The sequence below is a fragment of the Fusarium oxysporum genome, chromosome I (genome assembly GCF_013085055.1).
Source record: "Fusarium oxysporum Fo47 chromosome I, complete sequence".
NCBI classification, from domain to species: Eukaryota; Fungi; Ascomycota; class Sordariomycetes; order Hypocreales; family Nectriaceae; genus Fusarium; species Fusarium oxysporum.
The window spans coordinates 5,934,626-5,950,370 of record NC_072840.1 but is presented as its reverse complement, the minus strand read 5'-3'; the positions used below and the strand labels follow the sequence as shown (position 1 = coordinate 5,950,370).

At 48.4% G+C, this 15,745-nt stretch overlaps 6 protein-coding genes across 6 annotated transcripts; 4 read left to right on the top strand and 2 right to left on the bottom strand.

Annotated features, from left to right (window-relative positions):
• Positions 1–30: 30 nt before the first annotated feature.
• On the top strand, positions 31–2,719 carry FOBCDRAFT_314849 (fungal-specific transcription factor domain-containing protein). Its single transcript, XM_059611969.1, has 5 exons — positions 31–463; positions 612–1,896; positions 1,948–2,063; positions 2,112–2,309; positions 2,362–2,719. Exons 1-5 carry the CDS (start codon positions 274–276, stop codon positions 2,640–2,642), a joined length of 2,070 nt encoding a protein of 689 aa, XP_059463961.1. The 5' UTR covers positions 31–273; the 3' UTR covers positions 2,643–2,719.
• A 559-nt stretch (positions 2,720–3,278) lies between these two features.
• FOBCDRAFT_268177 (Alpha/Beta hydrolase protein) lies at positions 3,279–4,136 on the bottom strand (the record flags this gene model as incomplete). The annotated part of the gene is made up of 1 exon (XM_031194856.2): positions 3,279–4,136. One exon carries the CDS (start codon positions 4,134–4,136, stop codon positions 3,279–3,281), a length of 858 nt encoding a protein of 285 aa, XP_031029594.2.
• Positions 4,137–4,444: 308 nt separating this feature from the next.
• FOBCDRAFT_284868 (fungal-specific transcription factor domain-containing protein) lies at positions 4,445–6,973 on the top strand (the record flags this gene model as incomplete). The annotated part of the gene is made up of 3 exons (XM_059611665.1): positions 4,445–4,537; positions 4,589–4,719; positions 4,768–6,973. 3 exons carry the CDS (start codon positions 4,445–4,447, stop codon positions 6,971–6,973), a joined length of 2,430 nt encoding a protein of 809 aa, XP_059463960.1.
• A 766-nt stretch (positions 6,974–7,739) lies between these two features.
• FOBCDRAFT_236071 (uncharacterized protein) lies at positions 7,740–11,441 on the top strand (the record flags this gene model as incomplete). Its single annotated transcript, XM_059610041.1, has 9 exons — positions 7,740–7,937; positions 7,992–8,130; positions 8,186–8,204; positions 8,757–8,966; positions 9,000–9,505; positions 9,611–9,947; positions 9,984–10,183; positions 10,719–11,366; positions 11,422–11,441. 9 exons carry the CDS (start codon positions 7,740–7,742, stop codon positions 11,439–11,441), a joined length of 2,277 nt encoding a protein of 758 aa, XP_059466640.1.
• Positions 11,442–11,803: 362 nt separating this feature from the next.
• On the top strand, positions 11,804–13,828 carry FOBCDRAFT_122684 (heterokaryon incompatibility protein-domain-containing protein; the record flags this gene model as incomplete). Its single annotated transcript, XM_031194852.3, has 1 exon — positions 11,804–13,828. One exon carries the CDS (start codon positions 11,804–11,806, stop codon positions 13,826–13,828), a length of 2,025 nt encoding a protein of 674 aa, XP_031029590.3.
• Positions 13,829–13,926: 98 nt separating this feature from the next.
• On the bottom strand, positions 13,927–15,381 carry FOBCDRAFT_236070 (uncharacterized protein; the record flags this gene model as incomplete). The annotated part of the gene is made up of 3 exons (XM_059610040.1): positions 13,927–13,943; positions 14,001–15,160; positions 15,209–15,381. 3 exons carry the CDS (start codon positions 15,379–15,381, stop codon positions 13,927–13,929), a joined length of 1,350 nt encoding a protein of 449 aa, XP_059463959.1.
• Between the last annotated feature and the right edge of the window lie 364 nt (positions 15,382–15,745).

Genomic DNA, 15,745 nt, shown 5'->3' with positions numbered 1-15,745 from the left:
TAGTACGTAAGTAGAAGATCCGCCCCCTAAAAAAACTCACTCGGCCAACTCCGTGCTCTGCGCCCAAACCCTCCCTTGTCGGCCAACTTATCTTTCCCGGTGCCCCCCTCCATCACGCGATTTTCGCCGACATCTCTTCGCCTCTTTCTCTCCCTCCTTCGCTCCCGCAGCCTGGCTCGTTTTTACACACTCTCCCTCAAACGCGCGTGGAGCGTATTACCGTTAACGGGTACCTGGCCCGCCTCCTCCGAGTAGCAATCATACCAAGATCAGATGGATCACTCTCAGGCTGAGGCTAGCGATCGGGAACGGGCAACTTCTTCCTCGTCCACTGCTACACCCCGCAAGTTCAGCATTCGCAGTAACTTTGGTAAAGCCCGTCAGCCACGGAGCCGCAAGAACAGACCCTGCGACGCCTGTCGTCGCCGGAAGACTGCTTGTGTCATCACCTCTGAACCCCCTTGTGAGGCGCCCCCCCCCCCCCCCCCCCCCCCCAAGATTCCCACCCACTACCAGTCCAGTGGTTCACACAAACTCCACTTGACGTGACACTTCCCGCTAGTCGATCTGTGAATTGCTTATACTGACCGTTGCATCAACCTGTAATACAGGCCTTTTCTGTAAAAGCAGAGGCTTGGTATGCCAGTCCCTCTCCGATACTGACCCTCTAGCCCACCGGCCTACATCCGGCCCTGGGCCCGAGTCCTCCAGAGGCCAAGATGCACTAAGCCCGGCGTCTGCATCTGCTTCTGTATCTGCATCTGGCACATCGGCCATCTCACCGTCGGCGCCATCTGAAGCTACTCGGCACAGATCCGAGTCCGCAGCCGTTGTACACAACGGTCTCGTGCGCCATCCCGTGCCAGCTCCTGGAGAAGGTTCCCTGGATCGAAGCATCAGCCTAGATCCACCGCGCCTGGAGCCTAATCAAGAAGTCGCCTACGCTCTTGAAGATGTCCCAGGCCGTACGGCGCACGCCATGGCGTTAGGCTCAGAGCAGGACCCTTACTTCCTCGACGCCTTTAGATCCGTGCTTCTCAGTGAGCGCGAGGGCATTGACGCCAACTTTGTGCAGGTCTACCATGGCGGGCCTGATGTGGATGATTACCCGATGCACTTCCTCCTGCTGCTTGACGAGTTCCCCGATCACAAGAACGAGGCTAGGCAGGTGGCGTCCGATGCGATAGAGCGCATCGTCTGGCCCCACGGCCCGGCCCTCGTCCGTCTTTATTTCCGGCACGTTCACGTAGGATTCCCCGTCATCCACAAGACTCGCTTCCTTCGGCAATACGCGACCGCCAAGCTTGACATACCCTCGTCGCTACGGGGCGCCGTTTACGCCTTGGCGTGTGTGTTCTGGAAGCAGGACGCAACGCTTGCGGGAATACCTTGTCCATTCCAGCAGCATGAGCTCACTAACAATGCCCAAGAAGCGTTGAGACGAGAACTTGATGCGCCTAATCTCTCCAGGCTAATGTCAGCCCTGCTGCTGATGCACATGGTACCCCCAGAGATTGACAGCGTTGAGACACCGTATGTATGGGTAATGGCCTGTCAAGCCACAGCAACAGCGCAGATGCTCGGTCTGCACCAAGACCCTGACAAGTGGAACATAGCACCCTGGGAGAAGAGGTTACGCAAAAAGCTCTGGTGGGCAGTCTTTTACACAGACTGCTGGTCAGCTGTAAGCCACGGTAATCCCCCGCATATAAGCTACGAGTCCTTCACGACTCCACCCCCGGACATGGATGATCTGCGGTCTGGCGAGGATATCCCTGACGATCTTCGCTATATGATCGATCCTGAGGATGCCACGTTCCGCGTGTCTGACGGTGCACGCTTTCTTGAAATGATCACTGTGTCTCGGGAGATGCGTGCCATCCTTGACTGCAGCTAGTAAGTAACATAACCATCGGCGTATTGACGACAGTGACTCACATGATCCAGCGGTGTACGATCAACTCAACAGACGCGTACTCAACTGATACCTATCCGAGACACCCTCAAGGAATGGCCCAGCCTCATCCCAAGCTGTTTGGCCGTGAGACCCTACGCCCATAACGGTATGTGACATGCATCTTTAGAATTCGCCGATGTCTAACACGAACCAGGACCCCTTCACATATCCTTCTTCGCTACGCAGGTGCTGCTCTTCCGGGGTCTAATGTTCCCAGCCACAAGAGCCGCAAAGGTCACACCAGGATCTAATCTTCAGCGATGGCTCTCCACCGCACTAGCAGAGTTCGAGCTCTTTACGACATTCATGGCGTACATTACTGAGGAGGAACTAACAAGCTTCTGGGGAAGATGTAAGTTTGCCGATCAAGATGTCGCTCCGAAACAGTAACTAATGCAGTGCAGTTGCCCGAACGCAACTTATCTTGTGCGGAAACTTTCTGATCTATCTCTTCTTGCTGGCGAGTGATCCGCGAGATATCGAGGCTGCTTATCGGTTGTTGGAGAAGTTTCATCAGTCATTGCAGCGACTTGGTGCTACGGAGGATGTAGCTGCAAAGGTTTTCTTGCGACCTGTTATTCTGAGGATTGATTCGTTCTTCATGCAAGCTACAGAGCTGATCAAGCATGGAAGAACGGTTGTTCTGGAACCACCTGTCATGACAGTTCCAAGGGGTGAATCTTGAAAAGTCCAGAGAGTATAATTGGATATTAGAGTGCAGTCTTTTCTATCATAATGAATAATGACCAACTGAATCATACGTAAATTATCCTTTTTTCCCGATGTTGCATCACAGTGATTCCGACCAGGATCCACAGCTATCTCATTAACTGTCAAAAGTGGCTTTTAATAAAACTCGGCAAAGTTTCTTGGTTTTCTCAAACTATCGAAATTTCATGCAAGCCCATGGCATAGAATCTGCACCATCGGCCAACAGTAAGTGCATCACGCAGAACAGAATTTGGTGGCTGATATCCGATCGGCGAGTCGGGGGGATGGTTAGCCTCGGCACTACTCCACCTTTAGCGTTCGCCGATGCTATCGACTAGGATCTTGTGATATGTTTTTCTTCGTTTCGAGGTGATGATCAAGTTCCCCGAATTATCTTACATCAGATTGTTGGTTTGCATGCGAGGTTGGAAACTTGGAAAGTGTTGTTGGTGAAATAACCGACATTTGATGGTGCGGGGTTGGGGAGTTGGTGATATCCTCGGCTTACCGACCTTGCAGCGGGAATTGAACTGATACGACATGATCCTTGTATTGAAAAGCGAGACTCGTCTGATTATACGATAACCGGTATAGGGAATGATACGCGTAATCATGCCTTCAACCACTTCAACACCTCAGCGGTGAACTGCTCAAAACCATCCACAAACGAAACATGGCCAGCATTCTTGATAATCACCAAATCAATCTTGTTGCTCTTACCCGCCGCTTCAAACCCCTCTTGGATCTTATCTCTCATCTCCTTCATAGTCTCCGGTAGATTCGCATCCTTCTCGCCAACGATACAAATCGCATCATCGACACTCGAACCAATCTTAGCAAACTTCGGTCGAAGATCAAAAGTCTCGCTTCTCAGTGCGTTACAACATGCTTCGAAACCATCGATCGTAGTTCCAGACATGACTGTTCGCATACGCTGTGTTTCCTGAGGGTTGTTCTCGAGCCACTCTTTGCCGAACCATCGCTCTAGTGTGCTTTGGATGGTTGAGTCGAGATTACCTGCTTCTCGGGCTGCGGCGACGCGAGGACCAAAGGTATCTTCTGTGCCGGCGTTTATGGGCGATGAAGAGATGGTGTCGCAGATGGCGAGCTTGCTTACAACATTGGGATACTTGGTGGTGAAGTAGACGCCTGCAGACGCACCCATCGAGACACCAATCCATGAGTAGACCTTGTTGATCTCCAGCTTCTTGAGAAGATGATGGACGTCTTCAGCCATAGAGTCAAACGTAGGGCTTAAATCCTTAGGTGCGGATGATCCGCCATGGCCGGGTTGATCATAGCGTAGAGTGCGATAACCATTGCTGTTGAGGACCTTGACGACGTGATCCCATACTGACAGAGGTGCAGTGAGGGAGTTTGACAAGATGATGAGGGGTCCTTCTTTTGGGGAGGAGTCCAAAGCGTAGGCCAACGTTCTGGAATCGGGGAGTGTCAAAGAACTAGCCATTCTGATGTTACTTCTCGCGATAAGACAACTTTTGTGGTATACAAACGACGAATTAATAAGACGACGAAACATGTCAAATGTTTAATGTTATACTGACGGAGAGGTCGTCATGTTGGTCCGACCTCGAGGCGTAGGGTAGCCAGCGGTCTTTAGTTTCTCCATCCCCAAACTTTCAAGGTAACATTCCATTAGCGTCTTATTCCCACGCCATCTACGTATTCCATCGGAAGCATGCATCCGTCCCGCGGGAAAAGGAACCCCAGATCCGGGAAGCATCGATTCGATGAGTCCTTTTCCTCCGTAAAACCATGTCTGAATCTGCAAATGCGAAGCGTCGTCTGCGGCGCATCCCTGACGAATCCCGTAAGAGGAACGCTCAAAGTTGTGATCGTTGTCGAAAGGTGAGTATTTTGCTGTAAAGATGTCTTCTGAGTGATGTTGACTGCTTGTAGAGGAGGTGCAAATGTGTACCTGATCCTTCAGGCGTAGGCTGTGTGAATTGTCTTGAACATAACGTCACTTGCTCGTATACAGCGCCACGAAAGACGCGTTTCTACGGGAGTGTGGATGATTTGAGTGATAGGTTTGCCTCACTTCTCTGGATGTTGTGTAACGTCGTTGACACCATTAGGTATCGATGTCTCGAAGCAATTGTCAGAGGCGCTTTTCCGAATGAAACTCTTGATCATGTTAGTGATCTTGCACAATTGGGTCAGAAGATGGGGTATAAAATGCCTGATGTTTCTGATCCCAACAGAACACATATAAGAGTTGAAGATCTGGTGCAGAATCCTTCTAGTAAAGAACGGACTCCGAGTACAGGCCCGGATATCATCACGGCCGATTCGAGGGCTGATACATCGCCGAGGAGTTCAAAGTCTCATAGTGAAGAACCGCACTCCTCGCTTGTGAAGGATAACTCTGGTCATGAGCACTATATCGGACCTTCAGGGACTCTGAACTTCTGGAATCAACTCCGGAATCTTGTTGACTCTAATAATAGCCCTTATCCATCGCCTGGTCGTGAAGGAGCCACCAAGTTTACGCAGGATAACACAAGTCGACTTTTGGAAACTGATGGACAAGACGAAGATGACCAACCACCACGTACTGCAGCAACACCTCAAGATGGACCATCCCCTGGATCCATCACCTCTGCTATTGCGCGCGACTTTACACGTCTTCCAACAGCAGACATGGATGAAATCCTCGGCCAGTTTCCCTCAAACGAAACCCTTGATCTACTTATCCAGTCATACTTCAAGAATGTTCACGACGACTTTCCTCTATTCCACAGAGCTACCTTTGAGGAAGAGTACGAAAGCTTCATCGTCGAAGCTCGCCGCAGTTCACGTCTTCCTTCGAGACCACTTCGATTACCGGACTGGGGTTGGATAGGCTGCCTTCATATGATTGTGGTATTTGGCTCTATCGCTGATAGGTCAATACCAAACGTTGATCATTCTGCTCTTCGACGAAGATCTATTGCAGTCGCTAGAGGTCTGCTCCCTCAGTTCATCTCGAAGTGCTCACTTACGAATGTTCGAGTTCTGCTCCTTCTTTCATTATTTCTACATAACAATAATGAAAGAAATGCTGCGTGGAACATTGCTGGAACAGCTACTCGAATCTCCTTTGCCCTTGGTCTTCATCGCTCAGACATGAGTGCCTCCTTCAGACCATTAGAGAGAGAAGTTAGAAAATGGGTCTTTTGTACGCTCTACTCCTTTGAGCAATTCCTTGCTTCAAGTCTTGGTCGACCTAGTGGCCTTCAAGAACTCGACGTCGAAGTCGTCCCACCACGAGAAGGCTTTGTCGAAGGAGGTATAGGAACTGATGCAAGACTCGTATCATGGTCTGTCAAACTTCAAGCCATTCTCGCGCGAACAAGACTTCTGCACGTTGACATAAATCGAAGTTCAGGGCCGACGTTGGATGAAATCTTGACTGCGCTGAATGGTTGGAAGAGGGACATTGGAAAAGCGCCTGGTCTCGATGTCTCGTGGATCAAGATGGAGGGGCCGGCCCTGGAATCTATCGATCATGAAGGAGCTGTTGATATGGAAGAATTAAAGATATCGTTGGCGTGGAAAACAAGAGCTCAACTTCGCGCCGTGTTACTTCTGCACATTCACTTTCATTATATCGCCATCGTGGCTACACGTCCACTTCTTCTCCGCGACGTTGCAGCAGCACGGAAAGAAGACGCACCAAAAACTCCGGTTCCTACACATGCAGCTCTATGTGTGAAGCATGCATGTCAACTGAGTTATCTGATGATACTCCTAGATCACTTTGATGTTATCAATGGTCTTTCTGGCCTTGATATCTTTTATGCCTACTGCTCTGCTATGATACTAATCCTGCGGTTATTGCGGTTACGACCTGGCGAAGGTGCAGAGAGTATTGGACCAGATGAAGTAATGCTCCAGAGCAAAGTCCGACGTCTAGTCGCGACCTTACGAAATGTCATCAACCACACGGATAAATGCGGCTCAATGAAGAGATTGGCTCAAGTTGTAGATACATTCTCAGAGTGCGCCAACAATCCGACTGATCCTCCGGGTATAGCGAATTTGCCCCCGCAGGGAATCAACATGAACAATCCGCCGTATCCAGCTGGTTGGTCGGCTGAACAAGTACAAGCACAGCAGGGTCAAGGGATGGCACTTGGATCGATGGAAGGACTGTTGGACTTTTTGCCGTTTCCGGGGTTTGGGATGGCTGAAGGATCTATGGCGCAGTATGTGCCAGGGAGTGAGATGGAGATGACGGGATGGCATGATATGGAGTTTTTGATGGAGGGGTATGGGGATCAGAGTAGGACGAATTATTAGACGACGATATGGTACTTATGATAGATGTAATGATTGATTGAAGGATGTGAATTAGTTATAGGAGAAGATGTTGAACCTGTTGATGTTTGGCGTAGTCAGCTCCAAGCTACAGTAGCCCTTGAGGCCGACGGCGAGCCGTCTTCAATTTAGGAGGGTGTAAACAGGAGTTGAATCGCAATCTTGGCAACAAGAAATAGTTACCCCTAACTATACTATGGAGTAAGTTGACGAATCTTATCTTCGCAAGGGTTGGGTTAGGGAAGACGGAATTCCGTGTCACAGTGAAAAACAGCCGTCTAGCATAAACCTTCACTCACTCTGTATAGTATCTAAATGGAAATAAATGCAGCCCAGAGTTCAGCTTGCGGTGAATATAAGCCGGAGAAAGAGACTTCTCCGGAGGATTATTCCCGTAGGATCAGCGAGATATGCAGCATGGACTGGTTTAGGTAGGTAAGTAATGCATTGAAGCTCCGATATTACCTTAATCGTCAATTAGGAATTGCTTACTACGGAAGAGCCTATTGGGTTTCAGTATCTCAACACCAACTCACCCTCGGGTCAAATGCTTCTGACACTAGACGCGAGCGAAGGATTCACATGCTATAGCAAGCAGTCAGGATCAGAGCTTATTTAACCGAGTGGTAGGATCGCTGTATGACCCCTCTAAGAAAATCACTCACAAAGACATATATTCCCGACGAAGTCCAGCAGTAGGTCAAGTTGCAATCCAGAGAACCTAACTCAGCCAGTCACATATCGCAAAATGACCAAAGCGACCGCAGTTTTGTTGACCCTCCTGGGTATCGCATTCGCTCAAATCGATAGAACATGTATCGACATCGTCTTCAACTCCGAAACAAACACGTTATCGGGTAAATGCCAGCCTCGTGATAACTCGGGCTACATCCCGTCCGAGTTGGACCTCAATGATTGTTTCGGATACGACGGCACCAACATTACAGTAAGTCGTTCTCGCAAAAGTCATTCGATTCATAAAATCTTAACAGTTTGTTAGCCAACTTACCATGGAAACTTTGCTGAGAGTTGTCACGGATGCGAGATGTTTGTAGCGCCTGATCCGTGGTATGGTGGTGCAGAGTACTGGATTAGGTGCACTTGCATGGGACAGAGTGAAAAGGTCGCTGTTCCTCTTGGTAAGTTGATTCTACGGATATGTACAGTGAGAAAGTGACCAACTGAACTTAATAGAAGCCGCTGTTGCACATGAGTACGTGTCTAATAAGGATGGGCACTTGCTTTGTTGATGGAGAGGTTGTGCGAAAGACCAGTATGGGATCTATATTGAGCTCCTTGTTCGATCAAGAAACAGTCCAAATGGGGTATTTGCTCAACGTTTTTGATCGTTGACAGCTTGTTCATGAAGTCCCTAATACAGTGAACAAAGCAATTGTTTGTGTGATTCTTTGTTCATACAGCGAAAACGAATGCTGGAATAAATATTCACATATAAAGGTATCGCAATCAGAACACTACAGATTTAATGTTCAGTCAAGCCAATGTACGGTCAATATATGAGTAGTGATCTATTCGACTCGTAGGTTTAGATTCATCATTTTTAGTAACGTAATCATCTATCAACCACCACAACAAATACCAGCCCACACAACAGAAACCTACAACATGTCTTCTGATCACAACCTTGATCAAAACCCCGACTCCCCATCTTCTGATACGGAGACCTCCCAACAATCCCAACCAGTGACACTGGACCTTCTCCCCACTGAAGTCCTTCTCCAGATTTCAGGTGAACCTGGAAAAGACCAAAGCAAATCTCAGCTCAGGAGTTCAAGGGGCTATGCTTGCTCAGCCCTTCTCTTAACCAACTGTACCTCCCCTTTGACTTTGGGAATAACAATGGCGCTTTCCGTGACGTCATCAGAAGCGCCGATGTTAAGGTAATGGAGCGATGCGCCCAGCTTGGAGCTGCACCCGATATGAGATGGGAGATACCTGAATCTGACGGCTGCAAGTGCCTGTCCGAGTAGCAGCATACCCACCACAGACCTATCGATGAGCTATTGGAGAGTGTCTACTTGGGCGAAGCCCCCATTGGCAAGAGCGTTGACGCTCTGAAGTGGCTTCTAGAAAGGAAGTTTGACATGAAAGAGCAGGGAAATCAGCCCTGGTGTAACGCAAACGACTATTGCGATCATTTCCCTGAATTCCTGATCACTATCTTGAACAAGAGCCCTGATCGTGTCCGCACCGAAGGCATATGCCAAATGATCCAACTATTGCACAGCTATGGTTACTCGCTCCCTTTCCCCATGAACTTTGCGTCATATTTCGGAAGAGGACTGGAAGATATTGGAGTTCCATCTATCCCAGGACCTTTAGACGTCGCTCTACGCTCTCATTGCCCACCTGAACTTCTTGGACTTGTCCTTCGAGATTATTTACGTCCCCTCGTGAAATTTGATGCGACCTCTTTCGCGGGATTTACTCTCATGAAAAGATGGGCAGGAAAATATCGCTTCGCGGAACCTATAGGCTTCTTCGGAGAGCCGAGTATGGAAACAGCCGACCAACCGTGGTGGAAACCCACTAATGTACTGAACACAATCTGGGGACTTTTCCTGGATCTGATGGATAACTCTACGAGCTGGACGGAAGAGTATCGTGGTGAAGCCGCAGACGTGTTCGGGCAGAAGATCAAGGTTCTTATCAAGTATCAAGTGCTCGACCAGCTCGAGGAGAACATGTTAAGAGGCATCGCTGAGTCTATGCGATCAATGACAACTCCTACAAAGGCTAGCAACATTGGCGTAGTCGATGATCGGGATTCTCAGTGCTGCCGGGAAACACTTTACCGTGCGAACCTCCATTTCAAGAGTAATAAACAACATCGGATCTTGGACATCTGGGATCTCATTAATCCAGGCACTGTCTTTTCTATTCGCCGCGAATGCCATCGTTTCAACATTGACCCCGACGGCAATGTTTACAAGATGTAATACGACTATCAGATGCAGAACGACCAGATTAGGCCGACGTTGAAACGTCCATGGGGTAGCGAGGGGGTTGTAAAGAGAGAGAATAGAAAGTGGGGAGATCGCGAATGGAGTCGTTTGTTTGGTACCGACGATGACACAGGCCTTCAAATGATGGGAAGGGTAGGAAGGAGCTTTTCGAGATTAGCCAGCTGGGCTGAGGGATGCAGCTACGCGGATGTTGAGAAGGCTGTATGTGAGCGATGGACGGAACTTGATGCCGAAAAACACCTCCCTTGTGACCTTAGATGAGAGGGACGCAGGATCCTTAGTTATAAGTATGGAATATGCTTGGAAGTTTTATCGATTCAGGTAGGTGAGTTTTTGATCATGCAATGAGAGATTTTTTTTTTTGGTTTCAGCCAAGGCATACTTGATGTAAATAGCGATCAAGGCATTGCTGTAGCGTATTTCCACTTTGATTGTAATTTGTTTTTTTGTGTAACCATCCCTGCAGACTGTGTCTGCCAATTGATAGGCTTGTGTTTGATCACGGCCTGCCAAGCCCCAATGCAGGACTGACGTGGCATGGGAGCCTCGCCGCTGGGCATCTGCGATCTGACATTGAATGAACGAATTACTACATGACATTTCCCTTTCATTCCGATTTCTCATTTTCTGTCTGATCTCTCACTCTCAACCTTTTTAATTGATTTGAGCCAGTTCTATAAAATTTCTTTGCCCGCTGGTCATGGATAAGTCACACTCGAATGATTACCATATCGCCATAGTGGCGCCGTTGCCGGAAGACTACGAGACCGCCAAAGCCTTACTAGACGAAGCCGAGGCAGAATATCATTTGATAAGCTCGGGCGCTGTATGCTCTCTTGGAAAAGCTGGCCCTCACAATGTCGTCCTGGTCGGAAAAGCTGAGGACATGGCCAATGTCTCTGTCTTCGTCAAAGACACTGTCGACGATTTACTTGAAGCTTTCCCGTCTATTCGAGCTGGCTTTTTGATTGGAGTCGACGCTACAGCACCGGATGAGAGCCTTGCCAAACCAGGCGATATCGTCGTGGCATTTCCGCAAGGCTTTCAACCTGGGCAAGTTCAGGTCGACGTGAATGAGACAATTGTTTCGAATCGCATCTCAACGACTTTTGAAATGAGCCACCCGTCCTCCTGTATCAAATCTGTTATCAACGCCATCCAATCCCCGGAGGGTCACCAGCACTGGGGCCAATATCTGCAACATCAATCCTCTCGAGCAGAGCTTGCCTCCACAAAGGATCAACAGCCGCTGGAACGAAATACCGATAAAGCCAACAAAGTTCTACGGGGTAAAGTAGCATCGTATGCTCGTCTACTATCTGATCGTGATTTGGCCAACAGGGTCGGATGCGACAGCAAGATTATGTGCTTCGAACGAGCAGGTGCCAGTATCAAATCAAGATTTCCAATATTGACTATCTGTGGCATACTTAGCTCTACAAGTACCTGTTCTCCAAAATTGAATGAATCTGCGCTACGTCAAATCAAGATGGCCACAGTCATTTATACCATGTTTGTCTCTCATCGAATCAGTACCGCCCAACTGGAAGACGAACATGCCTTTACAGATCGATTTCAATACGAGCCATTTGATTTGGAGAGTGCTGGATATCGATTGGTACTCCTTGAAAAGGGCGTTCAATCTCAATTGCGGTGCCAACTTTGGCAAGCTTACCTCAACGACATAATCCCCTATGAAGCACTGTCATATTCTTGGGGAAGCCAAAGCACACCTCATGAGATCATAGTAGACGAGAAGACATTGTCAATCACAGAAAGCCTGTACGAAGCTCTCTGGCACTTAAGGAGACCTGACGAGGACCGGATGCTCTGGGTTGATGCTCTGTGCATTGACCAGAACAATATCAAGGAGCGCGGCCATCAAGTCAACCGCATGGGTGAGATCTATGGGAAAGCCGACAAAGTGATCATCTGGCTTGGCTATCTGAGTGGCAATGCCGCAAAGCTAAAATCCGCCATCACCCTGTTCGAAGATCGAGTTGAGAATCTACCGGGAATCCCTCGGAAATGGCCGCGCGAAGATCCCCGATGGAAGTCTCGGTGGAAGCAGGTTGAAGCGGACCTCGGACCATCTTGCCATGATGAATTAGTCGATGGCCTCCAAAGTTTCATGGAAAAACCCTGGTTTTCGAGAGTCTGGATTTTGCAGGAAGTGGCCAATGCGAAAAGAACCACCGTGAAGTGTAATCTGGGGGAAATACCTGGCAAGATATTTGCCTTACTTCCTATTGTTATGGACGTTACAGTCACTGAACAGTGTCAAGCTGTCCTGGATATAATGCCTGATCCATCAAAACCCTCGACATCACGAAAACAAGATCGAAACCTCTGCAACTTGCTGTGGAAGTTCAGAGGGTGCAAAGCTACGGATCCAAGGGATAGGATCTATGCATTGATTGGGATGGCATCTGATATAGAAACCGTCGGTATCCAAGCTGATTATTCCAAGGAAGAGAAGGTGGTTATTCGAGAGTTTTGTGAACATCTTCTGGGCCAGGGTTGGGCCGTCAGTCTACCAGCTTCAACCATTGAAGAACTACAGTCGAAACTTCCATCTGTGTCTAAAGAGCTTCTCATGCAGAAACTTGAGAAAGAAAGCTCGGTAGATTCTTTAAAGCAATTTATTCGCCGGCAAGGCCCGATATCGGCTCTCGATATTTCGGCAGTGTTGGAAATCATGCAGTATGGAAGTGAGATCATGAGTCAATTTCTTGATCAGTGTGAAGAGACAGTTTCGGTTCACCCAGAGACTGCATTGAGGTGCCTTCAGAAGTACCCGAATGTCCTCGAGGTACTTCTCCAGAAGCCGGATCTCATCATTGAAGACATGCCGAAGTTTATCGCTCAAGCGATGGAGCACCGCCCAGAATTTCTAGAACGACTCCTCGGATCATCCTCCGAGTCAGATCAGCTAAGGGATGATGCATTAATGGAAGCAATTTCAAGAGGTATGCCTTCATGTCAACCATTTCTCAACCAATGTCGTCATAGTGTCAAAATAACGCAAAAGATGTTGAGGAGGGCTGTATTTGTTAGCTCTCGCCGCCGAGGAGTCCTTGAGCTTCTTCTTGAGGTTGCTGAGTCTCCGGTCCCTTTGTTTGAAAATATCTTTCTCGAAGCGACTCTTGACGAACCTAAAGGAGTTCGATTCGTCAATAAAAAGGGACAGCCTGCCCTGGCAACGAAAGAACTGATTAGTGATGGTATAGACGAGGGAGAGGAAGTTCTTCGGTTCTATCTTGACAACATGAAACAACCAATCGAGCTAGAAGAAAAACTTTTTCTTAAAGCTATCGAGAAAGTCCCGAAACGACTTCAGTCCCTGTTAGAGAGGAGTATTCAGCCTTTCAATGTGACAGAGAAGGTATACGAAGAAGCCTTCAGAGCCGGGAGTAAAGTATTCAAGCTTATTTTCCGTGATTGGGCATCACGTCCAAGAATCACGGAAAGGATCGTAGAGTTGGGAATCTTATGCGGATCGGGTTATATCGAAATCTTTAAGCAAGATTTCCTAGGAAAACTTCAGATTACCGATCAGATAATCAGTGCGGCCAGAGACAAAAAGACTCTGGAGATGCTATTGGAAATACGGAAAGCGGAGGAAGATGTCCGGGAAGATGCCGCAGTAACAGCCATTGAAACTGGACCTAAAGCTTTCGATGCGCTTTATAATCAAGCAGGTACTAACTTTAAAGTCACGGCACAAATCGTCAAGGCAGCGAAGAGACAGGGCTATGCTTTTCACATGTTGATAGAAGGACGCCAAAGTGAAGTTGACGCTGTATTTTTGGCAAAGAAAAAGGACACAGACAGCCCACAGGTACCCTGATACCAGAGAGAAGGATGCAATGGAGGCATAGTGGGATAACAACTAATTCAGTTTCTATGTAATTTGCGGAACGCTTATCCGAAGTACAAATGAGTAATTCATCTGCCTCCCCAACCTGATAACTCCTTATGACAGGCATCCCATCCGCTGAAGTACGGTGATCTGGCCTCACCACCGACCTCAGACCCAGCAGACCTCGCGAGGTATTCCAAGATCATATTACCCCAAAGCCAACTCGCCGCTCCCTTCCCAGGATGCAAACCATCTTGGTACAAATTCCCAAGAAGATGGATCAACTTTGCCCACTCGAACATCTCATGGCCAGCCTGTTCCGCCACAGCCCTTCCCAAACGATCCATCTCCATCATTATAGCATCGCCCATGCCACTCTCCCTATGAACCGTCAAGGCCCTAAACATAATAGGAACATCTTCCCCAAACTCATCATTAAGCCTCTTGGCAATCTTCTTTATTCTCGCGGTCACAAAGCGGACCTCCTCCCAAGCCATCTGCCTGTTTTTCAAGGTCATAGGCTTATCCCCCTCATTGTGCATCGCCGCGCCACCCTCCCAGAAAGCACGCTGATCCCAGAGTCCGTTCTGCCAGAGAATTAAATCAGGGCGACCGGACGGGCCTTGGATAGGGGCTTCGTGGGGTTTCCAGAAGATGTTCCAACGTTCTTCCCATGCGACGTTCTTGAGGTTTTCGATCCACCACCAGTCTGGGCGGTAGGTGAAGGAGCCGACGGAATGGAGATATACTAGGGTGAGATTGAAGGCGGGGACTTCGCAGATGCCTTTGGCTTGGCGGCCTGATTTGTCTTGGATGGGGAGATACATCTTACTGTCGAACTCTTCGCAGAAGAATTGTGTCATATAGCGATCGACAGAGTCTCCGAACATGACAACACGTCGGCCCCAAAGCCAGCCAAGACCGTTGTCGTCTTTCATGTTGACAAAGTCATTGACTGTTGTGTTCCTCGTCGGTGAGACAGTAGCTTCTGCTGCTTTGCGACGGCGTCGACTCTCAACGACAGCCATGCGCATCCATTGTTGAGGGTTTCCCGCAGCATTGAGATACTCTGGTTCAACAGCAGTGTCGTTGAAGACAATCTCATGCTTCGGTGGGTAAGCCGCGTACTCGGGTGGTTCCGAATCAAGGTACTCTTCAGTGAAAGGAATCCATTGTGTATCTCTATAAGCTTTCGGCTCTTTGGGTATATAAAGGTATCCCGGTCGACGATAGGGATCTTCACAATTACGTATAGGTTCTGGTGTAGGTTCAGGAGTGACTGTTGATACCGGTGTAGGTGTTGGTGTAAAAGAAGGAATGCTTCCATCTGTTAGCATGAGATCAATAGGGCAGATGCAAGACACTCACGTCGTTTGCGACGAATCGCAGTACTGTTGTGCCTTTTGATGCGCAAACTCAACAGGCGATCGTACAGTGTCAGAATAAAAAGTAAAAAGAACGACAAAGAAGAAAATACCCAGTGCAGCGAGAATCCCAACTCTCAGCGCAGGGCGCGACGGTACACTTGCCGCGACAGCCATGATCGCGTGAGGAAGGGAAGAAGAACAAGAGAAGTTCACAGTCAATATGCGGGATGATATACTGTCACTTTTAAGGAAAACTGGATAAAGTGGCCCGCAGAAACTCCTGAATATCCATGCCCTGTCATCTCAAAGGATTCGCGGACTGTGTCTATACTGGGCTGTGCTTACGACCTGTTGGTTGAACAGATGTTGATGGAAGCATCCACTGACATTTCAGCTTAAGTATTTCTGGGCTTGGCGAGACCCCTAGTTTTTGGATGCCGGTGTCAGATGCGAAATCCCGGAACCAGCCCTACAGTTACGAATATCCTCCGATAGAGTTTTACTTTGAACCAAGTGGAACACAGTTGTTTTGATTTAG